This window comes from Leguminivora glycinivorella, chromosome 6 (genome assembly GCF_023078275.1).
Source record: "Leguminivora glycinivorella isolate SPB_JAAS2020 chromosome 6, LegGlyc_1.1, whole genome shotgun sequence".
Classification (NCBI taxonomy): domain Eukaryota; kingdom Metazoa; phylum Arthropoda; class Insecta; order Lepidoptera; family Tortricidae; genus Leguminivora; species Leguminivora glycinivorella.
In genome coordinates this window covers 12505899-12519628 of record NC_062976.1, presented here as the reverse complement: position 1 = coordinate 12519628, position 13730 = coordinate 12505899, and the positions used below count along the sequence as shown (strand labels likewise).

Sequence of the window (13730 nt, the reverse complement as noted above, 5' to 3'; positions counted from 1 at the left end):
CATACTATCTCACTTGAGCACCAAACGTGCAGCAAAAGCTACATTCAATTTTATTCCCAAGGAATAACTTACAAATCATATCACTAATGACTCATCCGAATCAATTAAGTAATAATTAAAATACACGTTTAGTAGGTATACTGCAGGTAAATAAATAAATATTATAAGGAAAATAGCGCAAGCGATGTCAAAGAATTGTTTTATTTTGGGGTTAAGAGTACATTGTGAAATGGACCATTAATCCAACGACTTCCACTGTTTTGAATTTATACTTTCTTTTGCAATATTTCACTTACCCGCCTCGTTGCACAATGCATAGAATACACAGCATAAACAGACGTAAATATATTACAGTACAGATGGTGTTTTTTTTACGCACTAGTGCGAGAAATGGTTCATTATATGACAGGTCGGAACTTCAGAGGGCCATCTGTACTGAAAAACGTCGCACGATACACGTGCAAAAAGGAAATTCGTAACTCGTGTCGATTTAAAATACTCCCTTCGGTCGTGTTTTAATTTATCGGAACTCGTTTCGAACTTGTATCGTAACATAATGTACTATAATACCTGTATCGTCGATGTAGGTACATACTCCAACATCAACCTCTGACACGATCCGTCATTTATGATATAGCGGGAACCACAGCTACCTATATGTTAGACTTGATTCACGCCAAACAATGGCACACACCGCATGATTAACATGATAACAAGATGCGACACGTAGATCCATCATGTGAAACGGATTCAGGTTATTCAAGTTCTAAAACAAGAAAGTACCTTTTAAGGATCTTTTCTTCGGAGTTTACCGTTTTTCGCCTAACAATGTCAGGACTCAGGCACACGACTTTTAAAAGGGGAAATTTTCCAAAATGCTTACGCGGTATTACATACATACATAAAATACCTAAGAGGTTTCTATCGGTAGTAGAAAACCTCACCTAACTCCCTATTGTTGTAAGGATACTGAGGGATTTTTGTGGTGTCATGATTTTCCTTTCAAGTTACGTAATGCTCATAAAGGTGCACATCGTTAAGCTTTACTTTGTATTGTATCCAAGTTGCGCACTTCAATAGCAAAGAGCAACACCGAGCGTACAATTTCGATACGGCAGAAATGGGGCGCCATCAAATACCCGGCTGGCACTGGTTCCTAACGTACCCCGGGCTATTTCACGGCTTGCACTGCTTTCCACCTCCGTTGCTGAACCAAACTATTGTAGGTATTGTATTCCAAGCGGCGCCAAGCAATTAATTATACTAGGCAAACTTAAACAGACGGCAGGAAAGAACAATGCCTAGGTAGCCAGCCTTTCACTCGTGTGAACAAGGAATGCTTAGGTTAGGAACATAGCATAATAATAATATGATACATTTGTAATCAAGAAAATTATTATCCAATCCGGATTATAACTAACTACCCTTGTAACGTAACGGGGCATTTGACAAAGGTTTTTCGATAGCAAGATTGTCCGTAGCTGAATTCAATGCAATTTCGGCATTAGTTGACAATTTTAAATGTTTTATATTATGAATAATTTTACATGTTGATTTTAAAATGTTACCTATTTTGACTCCGTGGGCGATTCGATGAAGTAGGTAGGATAGTATGTGTATCTGTAGCTATGTTATGGGCATAACGATTTCTACAACTCTTAAGGATACTACGGATTTCGTGCTAAATGGGGTGCATACTAAGGCTATTTAATTAACAATAATATTCAGGCGAGCAAAGTGTACGAATATAGACGTCGCTACGTAAACGTTAAAGTTACACTTTAATCGACATACCTCTGTTGAAAGCGATATTGTATGAAGCGAGCGTTCTCTTTCACACACTATCCCTTTATATAAAAATGGTCTTTCTGATTAGGTGGTGGTGAAGGAGATGAACCGGCTCGGCATGCTGGTGGACCTCTCGCACGTGTCGGAGCGCACGATGCGCGACGCGCTCATGGCGTCGCGTGCGCCGGTCATCTTCTCGCACTCGTCTGCGCGCGCGCTCTGCAACGTCACGAGGAACGTGCCCGACACTGTGCTGCGGTTACTGGCCGCCAACAAGGGACTCATCATGGTCAATTTCTACACTTCGTTTCTTACGTGCAAGGAGACTGCTACAGTTCAGAATGCTATAGGTATGTATGGAATAGTATTATGTTATGACACAATAAAACCTTACGAAAATTAAATAGTTCTATTCTAAACCGGTATCAACTTGTTTTGTCTTCACGAATAGTTTATATGTGTTTTCTACCATATGACATTTAAAATTAGGCGCAGGATGACAAGGCAATATTTATTTACATTTCGTTAAATTACAGCACATATAAATCACATACGCGACGTCGCCGGAGTGGACAGCGTGGGCCTTGGCGCAGGCTACGATGGTATCAACTAGTAAGTTTTCCTTTTTCAAATCCTGATCTTCAAATCTATTCTAAGAAAACTTTTTCTAAGTTCAACTTTGTTCAACAGCACACCACAAGGGTTAGAAGACGTCTCTTCGTATCCTTTACTCTTCGCTGAGCTGATGGAGTCCGGTTGGAGCATAGAAGACCTCAAAAAGTTAGCAGGGTTAAATCTTCTGCGAGTGTTAGGAGCCGCGGAGCGCGTAGCACAGGAACTTGCCTCTGCGCACGTCACTCCGTATGAAGAGGTGCCACCACGAACATTGGACGCTCATAACTGCTCGAGTCAGGATATCTAAGAGATTTCATCCACACCCATACCCGCAAATTTCTTCAATTTGACAAAAGAGACGCCCAGAGAAAAGAGAGAAAAAACAAGTTCGAGAATTTAACTAAATACTTTCCTGCTCTTAAAACATCGAGTTGAAAAGTCGAATTTTGGAAAAGCAAATCCAAACTTTTAGTAAATGCGGCAATGGTCGTGTATTCCAAGCTTTAATATTTCCGTAGATTTATTAATTCATTATAATATAATTAGTACTTAATACCATGTAGTTATAGTCCGGTTATCGTCCGTTTATTACAAGTTGAAATTTTAGGGTAGATACCCGTTAGACTGTTATTTGTCATAAGTTATGTACTCATAGTGGCTTGGACTACTTCCAGGCTAAACTAGGAAGCATGTGCAAGACAGCACAACCTCGTCTTCTAGGTACAGTCGGCTCGATTCGAACTTTAAGATAATGTTAAGATAATAACATTTTTCGTTTCGTTAACAGTTTTCGTTTGTTTCTATTTTCGTTATTTTCTCATATTGTAATCTCTAAAGCTAACCAGCAGGATAAGCAGAGTTGTTTTCGTTAAATCTTGTAATTTTATTTCTTGTAGTTATATTTATATTGATATAATTTTATTTATATTTATTTACGTATTTTATTATTTATGTCCGACGATGAAACTTTCTATTCTGCTAGTATTGACAGTATTTCTTTTCATTCCGTAGATTCTTTTGATACTTCTCAAACTTTAGGCAACCTCATTTCTCGCGAATTTTTAAACTCCGATAACTTTAATGTATGCCATATTAATGCCCAAAGTATACCATCTCACTATAGCGAACTTATTGATACCTTTCAGTCCGATTTTGTCCATGCCATTTTGGTGTCAGAAAGCTGGTTGAAGCCTACCCTTGATTCAACAGCCTATACCTTGCCGGGTTATGTGTTGATTAGGAATGACCGTGTTGGCAAGGGTGGTGGCGGCGTAGCTATTTACCTTCGGAGTACCATTCCTTACAAATTGTTAAATTCCACTCCATCTCTCTACTCTGGTTCAGCGGAGTGGCTATTTATCGAGGTGAACGTCAAAGGGGTCAAGGCATTGCTGGGTGTAGTTTATAGTCCTCCTACCGTTGACTACTTTTCTCATCTTGAACGTATTCTGGAATCCCTAAGTTCTGACTACACACATCACTTAATCATGGGGGATTTAAATACCGATCTCATGAAAGACTCGACACACTCTCGTAAACTTAAGACGCTACTACAATCGGTCAGTTTTTCTCTTATCCCCTTAGGTCCGACTCATCACACGGCATCAACAGACACATGGCTCGATGTCATTATCACTTCATCGCCAAATCTTATCATCAAGCATGGTCAGTTCATGGCGCCGGGTTTCTCTCATCATGACCTTATATATGCTTCCTACAAAATCAAGGCTCCCAAACGTAAGCCAGCTCTAATTCATATGCGTAGCTTCGCCAAGATCAATACTGAGACTCTTTTAAAAGACGCCGCTGCTATCGATTGGTCTCCTGTGCTCTCCACTTCTTTAACTGACGTTAAGGTTTCTCTTTTTAACGATGCTATTTTGGGGCTTTTTGATAAGCATGCGCCTGTTCACACAGTTAGAGTAAGGCGTCCTCCCGCCCCTTGGATCACTGAGGATGTCCGAATGGCAATGCGGAAGAGGAACAGAGCTTTCGGGCTCTTTAAGCGTGACCGCACAGATGTAAACTGGAGTGCTTTTAAAGCAGCTCGAAATCGTTGCAACCAGATGGTACGTACAGCCAAGCGACGATTTATTCATCGCAATGTTTCTTCTTCGTCTATGGCCGACGTCTGGAAATTTCTGAGGTCAATCGGCCTGGGAAAGCCCTCCAACAGTTTTAATAGTAGCACATTCTCTCTCAACGATCTTAACGGGCATTTTTCCTCTGCTCCTTTTATTGATACCACTATCAAGGCCACTACTATTTCTAACATCTCTTCTTTGCCTTCCCCTATCACTGACTCATTCTCTTTCAGCCCTGTCTCCGAATTTGACATTAAGGTCGTAATTAAAGCCATCAAGTCGAAAGCCGTAGGTTGTGATGATGTCAGTCGTCACATGATCGTGTCTGTCCTTGACTGCGTGCTTCCTGTGATAACTGACATTATCAACTCCTCACTGGCCAACGGTGAATTCCCCTCTCTCTGGCGTAAAGCATATGTGATACCGCTGCCCAAAATTAGTAATCCCACTGCTCTCAGTAACTTTAGGCCCATTTCAATTCTCCCTTTTCTTTCGAAAATCGCGGAAGCGGTTGTTCACAAACAACTTTCGGTTTTCGTTTACTCGCATAACCTTTTAAGCCCTTTGCAGTCCGGTTTTCGCCCAAGCCATAGCACCAGCACTGCGCTTCTAAAGGTCACTGAGGATGTCAGGCGGGGGATGGAGAGTCAAATGGTCACGGTTCTTATCCTAATTGATTTCTCTAACGCGTTTAACACCGTTGACCATGACATTCTCCTTGCCTTGCTGAAACATGTTAGTGTTTCTGAGATAGCGCTGAACTGGTTTGCTGCCTACTTGCGGGGCCGTCAACAGGCAGTCCGAGTTGAGCGGTCTTTATCTGATTGGTGTGATCTAGAGACTGGCGTGCCTCAAGGAGGCATATTATCGCCTCTTCTTTTCTCGACTTTTATAAATTTCATCACTCCTGACCTTGGCTGTTCGTACCATCTGTATGCTGATGACCTGCAACTCTACGACCAGTGTCTAGTGTCTGACCTTCCAGCTTGCATTGATAAACTTAATCTGGACCTTCTACATATCCAGCAGTGGTCTGAGAGGTTTGGCCTCTTTGTGAATCCGTTAAAGTGCCAGGCAATAGTTATAGGTAGTTCCAAACAGCTTGCTAAATTAGACTTGAACACACTTGTTCCTGTAAACTTTAATGGATCCCCTATACCATTTAACGAAAATGTTAAAGACCTTGGTGTTCTTCTAGATAATACCTTGAGTTGGAGGGCACAGGTTACTGAAATCAGCCGTAAGGTCATGGGATCACTCCATTCTCTTAATAAACTGAAGCACTTCCTACCAATCAAAACGAAAATTGCATTAATTAACTCTCTCATACTGCCCATTATTGATTATGGTGATGTGTGTTATCCGGATTTAAATGGGGAACTTCTCGATAAGTTGGATCGCCTGCTTAACAACTGCATCCGCTTCATATTTTGCCTCCGCAAATATGATCACGTTTCCTCTTTTCGTTCTCAGCTTGGCTGGCTTCCCATTCGACAACGACGCAATAGTCGCTTGCTTTCCACTCTTTATTCTGTGCTCAACGACCCACATTCTCCGGTCTACCTCAAATCCTTTTTCCAATATTATGGAGTTTCTCGCGACCGTCAACTTCGCTCTACTGGCAACATGTCTCTGTCCATCCCTCCTCACCGTACTGGGTTCATGTCACATTCGTTCACCGTGCAAGCGGCTCGTCTCTGGAACGTACTTCCTTATAAAATTAAAAGCGCCCCAACTAAGTTCGCTTTCAAAAAATCCTTACGAGCTCTCTTTGCTAGCAGAATGAAAAACTCTTAGTTTCACATGTTTCGTATATATATATATATATATATATATTTATTTATTTGGTATGTATAGTTATATGTATGTATATGTATTTGTAAATTATATGTGTACTTATGTTTAGTTTATTTAGTATGCTTTCTTTTATTTCCTTTGTTTTGATTCTACTGTTGAAATTGTAGCACCGCTCACAGTCTCTCTGCTTAGCCTTGAGGTTGACTGGTAGAGAATGCCTTAAAGCATTAAGTCCGCCTTTTGTACTACAAGATTTTCTTTTGTGCAATAAAGATTAAATAAATAAATAAATAAATAAAATAATATGTATGTAAAATATTGTTATAGCTGTAGATACGATAACGATGAGAATTCAATGTCAAAAATGGCGCTATTGTTTGAAAAAACGTCTTTTTTAATAACTGACGTATCCGATATTGTATCTTTTCTTGAGCTAAAACATTTTCTTAAAGCTCGTACCGTGCCGAGTGAGCATGAAATGAGTTGCAGGGTTACATGTCTTTTGCTTTGTAAGACTAGATACGAAACTTACGTTTTCTCAAACATGCAATGAAATACTGTCTTTACGTTCCTTAAAATGGGCTGGGAAGTATCGCTTTTTGGGCGCAACAACTCGAGAGGACTGTAAAGGGATTTCATATTATTTTTTAGGCGTAGGCCTGCAAAGTAACTTTTTTTTATAAAATATTGTCCTTTAGAGCATTTTTTTATTATTTCATTGTATGTTTGAGAAAAGCACTATACATGCCTCGGCGTGAAAACCCGGAAATCCTCATTTTCCCGGCCTCTGATGTAATGTACTATTTCTGCTACAGGCGAAGCAATAATTTTTTACGTATGTAATAGTGTTATTTTATTTTTAATCATTAAAACAATACTGATGCATGCAAATTTCATATTAAGTTATTATATTTCCATTATTGATATTAAGTGGACTAAGAAACTTTAGCAATAAATCGTTTCATTAACATGAAGATTAGTGTTATCGTCTTGAATCTTATTATTTATTGGTCAACTCATCCCATTCTGTTTTCGTCACCTTCTTCATTCGTCAGTACTGTCAGTAATGTTGGATCGTATGGCTCAGATGACTGAGTGATTCGACCCCGTATACCTAGTTACATTCAGCTTTATCACTCAAACTCGTATAATAATCGCTATAGTGCGCAGATTAATCCGATTGATTTCTTCCAACTATACAAAGTTGCGTCACACAACTCTCGATATGTTGTTTACCTTTTTCTTATTTATATAATTGCATCGTAATCTTAAATAAATCAATATCATAGGCCTTTTCCTCGTTTCAATAAATAATTACTATGTTATCTAACAATTGCACATATTTAAAGGACTTAACTATGTATCACAATTCAAATAGAGATTTAAAAGTATTAGTTGAAAATGTGTGTTTTTCCCGTCGTCGTTTTAAAGTTAAATTTGACAGTCGCAAGGGAGCATAATACATATATTTACGGCGAGGGTGTTGATTGAATGTTGAGCTTATTGATATTGAGGGATATAAGAGTAAACGCCCTAGGTGAAAATAAATTTGCTGTCATATGACACATACACACATACTGCTTTTGATATCACCTATGGAGAATTTTCTTAATATGTATTTATATGTATATAAAAAAGCAAAAAAAAATGTCTTTTAGAGAAAGTGCTATTTTGCTCTTTACTAGCAGGCAAGAAATGGTGAGCTCCTATCCAAAAATGGTAATGTGAAAAATAATATACATACATAATTATTATGTACCTACTTGTCCCGACAATTGACGTGTGTCACACAACATTTGAATCAAATTTAACTTTAAACGACGGGTAAGAATATTCAATGTAACTTATTAATTATTTTAATCAATAAGTATCAACATCGAGTTTTTAAATATATGGAGCTATGTGGTAGAATAATTCTAGTTTTGTGTTCGCTACATTACTAATGTCATCCCTGGTTTAAAGTAAGTGTAGCTTTACAAAGACCAAATTTAGATTTAAGTAGTCGAATAAATAATATATTGCCCCTATAGTTGTATAGTAAATCCTATTGCCAAATTTATTTAGAAATCAATAATGTAAATAGTGATCCTGAGATAATATGGAAATAATAGACGGATCTTAAGACTGACGTCAATCTTATTATAAATAGTGCAAGTTACTACATCATTAAATAAAAAATGTTAGGTGCTATCTTAAGATGTGTTTATTATCCATTGGAATGCATTTTTACAATTTTGTTACTCGATTGATAACCTATTTGCTAAATGTTATTTTTAACATCTTGCTCTTTGAGCTAGGTGACCTGCGAGACATATCTCTTATTTATAGTAAAATTAAAGTATCTTTAAATTACTGTTTACCAATAAAAAGTTTTTAAAAGAAACCGATATTTCTATTTAGTGTATTTAAGAGTGTTAAATACATTGAGTAATTATTACTTCGTATAGAGGAGCTATAGCAAACAACGAACGTGTCACAGCCTGTAAGCTGAAGGCGGGGCGAGGGGGCGGGGTGTGAACCAATGGCCTGCTTCCGTAACGTCGCAAGCGCTACGATTTTACTCGGCGCTTACGACCTTTCGGTCGCAATGATGAGCCCTGCATAGAGTGCATAGATTAGAAGTATAGAAGTGACATGGGTTTACATGGGCATTTTTTAATTTATGACTCTCAATTAGCGGAGTTGTTAACAAAAAACATAAATCGCTGTTAGTTTTGTAATGATAATGAAGCTTGAAATCTGTATTTAAAACTAAACTTGTTTCACGTTCTGAATTTAGATTATAGCTTAGTATAATTTACATAATTAAAACAAAAACGATGTTTTTATTGAAATTCCATGCCTAATTATCGTTGCAAAACTGACAGCGATTTAACTTTTTTTAACAACTCTGTGAGGCCCATTTTTTTTAAATGACCACATATAAAGCTGCATACGGACTGAGCGTACATGTGTACACGTAGCCGCAACTGGATATTAGTTATTTATGTGACATTTGCATAATGGTAGGCATTAAAACATGAGTGTTGTTTTTGTTATGTTTATAAGATAACATGAGTGTTTTAATGCCTAATTATGTATAGTCGCACACATAACTTTATCTACATCCATGTATGTATGGGCGCGGGTTTATCGTCCCATAGAAAATTTGAATTTCGCGCATTTTTATACTCTCATAATTTGCTTGACCGTCTACCTACCCAAATTCATTCAGGCAGGTTAGGTACTGCACTTACATTTACATACTCACATGAAATTCGACACGCGTATTGAGAATCTGTTATAGACCGAAATGTCGGAAAACTGTGCAATTCTGACAATAATAATTAAATAACCTTTTTTGCGTCGATAAATATATATAATTTAATGTATGATAGGAAACTTGAACTAACTTGCGATATTGTCACGTCTGCTTTTGTTGCATTTTTTACTCTTTGGTTTCAACGAAACATGGCCGCTGCAACATGGCGCTTCGGCATGAGTTTATATTGATACATTTTTTAAAAAGAAAGCGTGTTTAAACAAAAATGCAGTAAACCTACGTATGAAAAGTCACTCCTTGGCTTTTGTTAGATTTTCCTGAGCAGTTTGTACAGTACCTCACTACACATGACGGCATTATTTAGACGAAATATTTTTCATTGCGATACGTCAATCTACCACAGCCGTTCGGCACAGAGTTAAATACAATCGTGATATAATACAGAGCTATTCAGTCGAGTACCATGTTTAGGCCACGAAGCTTGTACGGTACGCCAGTGAAAAGCTTAATTATATTTCCTCGCTTCATTGTTCGATATAATTATTAAGTTTACATTATTGTAGTTTATTTAATCTACTGGCAACATATTGCACGCTTATTTTAGAGATTTATAAAAAATAAGTATTTCAATTGGCTCTAAACCTTCCCCCCCCACCCTCAGGTCGGTGTCAACCGGCGGTGGGATCCTCATTATTTTTTCGTGCACGGCAACAGACGCACGCGTCCACTGCACTGAACAATATCATCATTCAAGTTAAAATTATCTAACGTTAATAGCGTCGTTCACCGTTGTATCAACAATCAATATCGAATTTTCTGGCAACCAATTGTTTGTAATAACTGTCTGATTGGTCGATAACGCGATAGATAAAAAAAATGTGTTTCGGATGCAGAAAAAATTGCCAGGTATCGCAAATTAGTATAGAACTTGTAGGAAGTTCATTACATTTAACTAGAGTGAACGCATGGACTGTAATGAAATATTATATTTTACAAGTGTCAAAGACTATCCAACACTGAAATATCAGCACTTGTAGTTTAGTCTGTGGTGTCCGAATTGACAAATGAAAGTCAACGAGCAGAAAAACATAATTACGATCGGATCCCCATCGGATCGATATCCCCAGTTAAACTCTACCTACACCCATTACTTTATTAATTTTAATTTGGTCAGTCTCACATTCCTATATCTCTCATAATAAATTAAAACTATTATTCACAATTAACGAGTAAGTATCATATTTCATATCCAATTTTTTTTTCATATACCAACGAGTAAGATTTAAATGGCATAATTTATTCATCCTCCTTGTGCTATCCCGGCGTTCGCCACGGCACATGGGGGCCTGGAGTCTGCTTTAACAACTAGGTAACCCCAAGATTTGGCGTTAGGCACTAGTTTTACGAAAGCGACTGCTATCTGACATTCCAACCTAACTATTAGGCCTTATCGGGATTAGTCCGGTTTCCCTCACCGAAAAGCGACTGCGCGAATCGCACATATTATAAGTCCTGGGTCCGAAACCGGGACCTCCGGATTGAAAGTCGCATCAGTCGCATGCTCTTACCGCTAGACCACCAGCGCTTCAGCGCTTCTTCTAAATGGTGTAATTTACTAAATAAACTATTTTTAGTCACTTAACATTGTAGATTCGATTTGAATTGAATTAAGAAGCGAGTTAAATTTTTGAATAAATATTGACTTAGGTTCCAGCCTTTATAGCAAGCAGTATATGAGGCAAGGTTCATTGTTTGCTCGATTGTTATTTGCGTAACGGTACACGTAGGTACACGTGCGCGGCGAATCAGGATGACGTACATATTTTGAAATGTACCTATGATACTCGTATTTACACTTATATGTAATCCAGGTAAAATTATTCTGAATCCATTTTATCATCAGCATCAAAAAACTTATAATGAATACTCTTAACGCCATCAGTTAACATCTTCCAGGAATTAGGTAAAAATATTAACGATAGTTAGTATATCAAGTTGCCTATCTATTTCAATAATCAATTTATCTAGTAATAAGAATGATATAATTATCTATTTTCAGTTCCACCTATTTTAGAGCTAACTCTGAGACTAAATATAGTACTCTGTCGCAAATATAGCATCTCATAATAAAAATAAAATCCTCTCAGAAACCCTACTAAATAACGCACAAACAAGTTCTCTACCATATTTTGTGTCTACTATTGAAAAAGCTTATATTTATTTCTAGTGACACTTGAATCTCATGTCGGGAGCTTCGTATTTTTAATAAGATTTATCCTCTGGACAAGAGCCTGTTCTGGAATGTTAGATAAGAATGAGTGACACTTGCCTTGCTGCCCTTACTTTTAGGGATTAGGCGTAGGTACCTTTTTCAAGCCTTCGTAACATGACAAGGCATGCGTGAGATAAGCGTTACCCCTGCGACCCTTTACACCGGGTTCACCTGGCAACATCAAACACACTATTAAACGAATGCTTTAGTTAATGCGCACCATCTAAATTATAAATGATCCTTACAGGAATTGCCGTTTTCTTAGCACTTTTTTTCAATTGCTGATAAGGCTGGACATTATAGTACATTTGGAACAGTGTCGAGACTATTTTTGATTTTCGAGCTTTTCCATTTAGTGTGGCTCCCTTCAATATTATCTCCACTGCTAGGCATGTTAATCCGACTAATAGAGTTGAAAACAAGCGTATCAATTCAGATTTCCAATTAATATCGGATGTATTTTTGTATATTGCACTTCGCGGGATTCCGTTTAGGTATTATTTGCTATTTCATTGAAATTAATATTATAAATATAAGAACAAAGCTTTCGATAACGATGTGCTAGTATCAAAAGCGACGTCTTTTTTGGGAAATCACAGTTTTGAAACTTACACATCGGAGTCGTACCGCAGTTACATTACATCTTACTCATATCTTAGAATCATTGTTGGAATACCGTTGCATGAAAAAAAATACATTACGACGTCTTGTAAAAGTCAAAACACAAATTCTCATTCTTATCTTTTCAGCGGTGACATTAATGGGTGAATCAACTTTTCTTTGCCAGCAAAATTACGCATACTTCGACTACATGTGGTCAGAAAATTTTATTTGTATTTAGTGTAATTAGTTTATACTTATTATATTAAAACAGATATACAAGCTATGCAATACATCATGTTTTTATAGGATTTGCTATTTTATTACTTTATTTCGAGCAGTGACCCAGTGGACATAGCTGTCCCTCACTTTTGTATGAAAAAAGTGTCTCTTCCACTGGGTCACATATAGATTTAATTGTAAATGTTTTTTTTTTTCATTATTCCCTTAATGTAAAATAAGAATAAGGATCTTTATTCACGATGGCCAGGTTAAAACTCACAAAAGTAGATCTAATAATAAGTATGGGCAGTTCTTGCAAAAAGCAAGAAAAAGTTGATTCATTAATAATGGCTCCCTGCTCATGAAAGTCAGTGCGACGCCATAATAGAAGTATGATGAACCTTGATGAAATGTGGGTGAATTGCAAAAAAAACGTACCTATTCATAGGGATTTGATAGGAAGCATAGCATTACTGCAATGTTCTGCCGTCAGAGTGAAGAGTGCAACAATATCGCACAGTCGAATAGAGTAACTAATGCAAACTATGCCTTAATAGCAGATTACATACCATAATTATTGTGGGCTGAGGCGAAGCCGAGATCAACGAATATGTGATCTGAAGCATTCTTATACTGGCCAAGGTGTATGTACTATTCTACGGAACCGATAAGCGGTAACATCGCTTAGCTTCAGAAATATATGATTAAAATAGAGTCAGGCCAAGCTAAACGTTAATAATAGAATATCACGTCCGCGCTCCTTAGTATCAGACCTATCTACGCTAGCGCGATTTAGATAGGTAGCCCAGATAATACGAGTATAAACTAAACGTTATATTTTCATATAATTTGACGTTTAAAATAACACGTGCGCAATCTATGTTATTACTCGTAATATCGTTGCAAAATAGATGACTTGACTTGATCTGAGTCTACGTCTTTCGTAGCACCGTGCTACGAAAATATGCAATGGCGTAGCACCTACGTGTTAATAATATAATGTTCATAATCAGAGCGCTTAATTTATGGTTTTATTTACTAATAACATCATCGCTCATAATATTATTATCGCTTTCAATCCATTCATTAA

The 13730-nt window shown here is 37.4% G+C and overlaps 1 protein-coding gene across 1 annotated transcript in view; it reads left to right on the top strand.

Annotated features, from left to right (window-relative positions):
- Positions 1-3145, top strand: part of LOC125227006 (dipeptidase 1-like) — a 32919-nt gene extending 29774 nt beyond the window's left edge. The window contains exons 7-9 of the mRNA XM_048131196.1: positions 1877-2138; positions 2325-2400; positions 2479-3145. Coding sequence (XP_047987153.1) covers positions 1877-2138; positions 2325-2400; positions 2479-2710 — 570 coding nt within the window. The 3' untranslated portion in view covers positions 2711-3145. The remainder of the gene's footprint in view (positions 1-1876; positions 2139-2324; positions 2401-2478) is intronic.
- The last annotated feature ends 10585 nt before the right edge of the window (positions 3146-13730 follow it).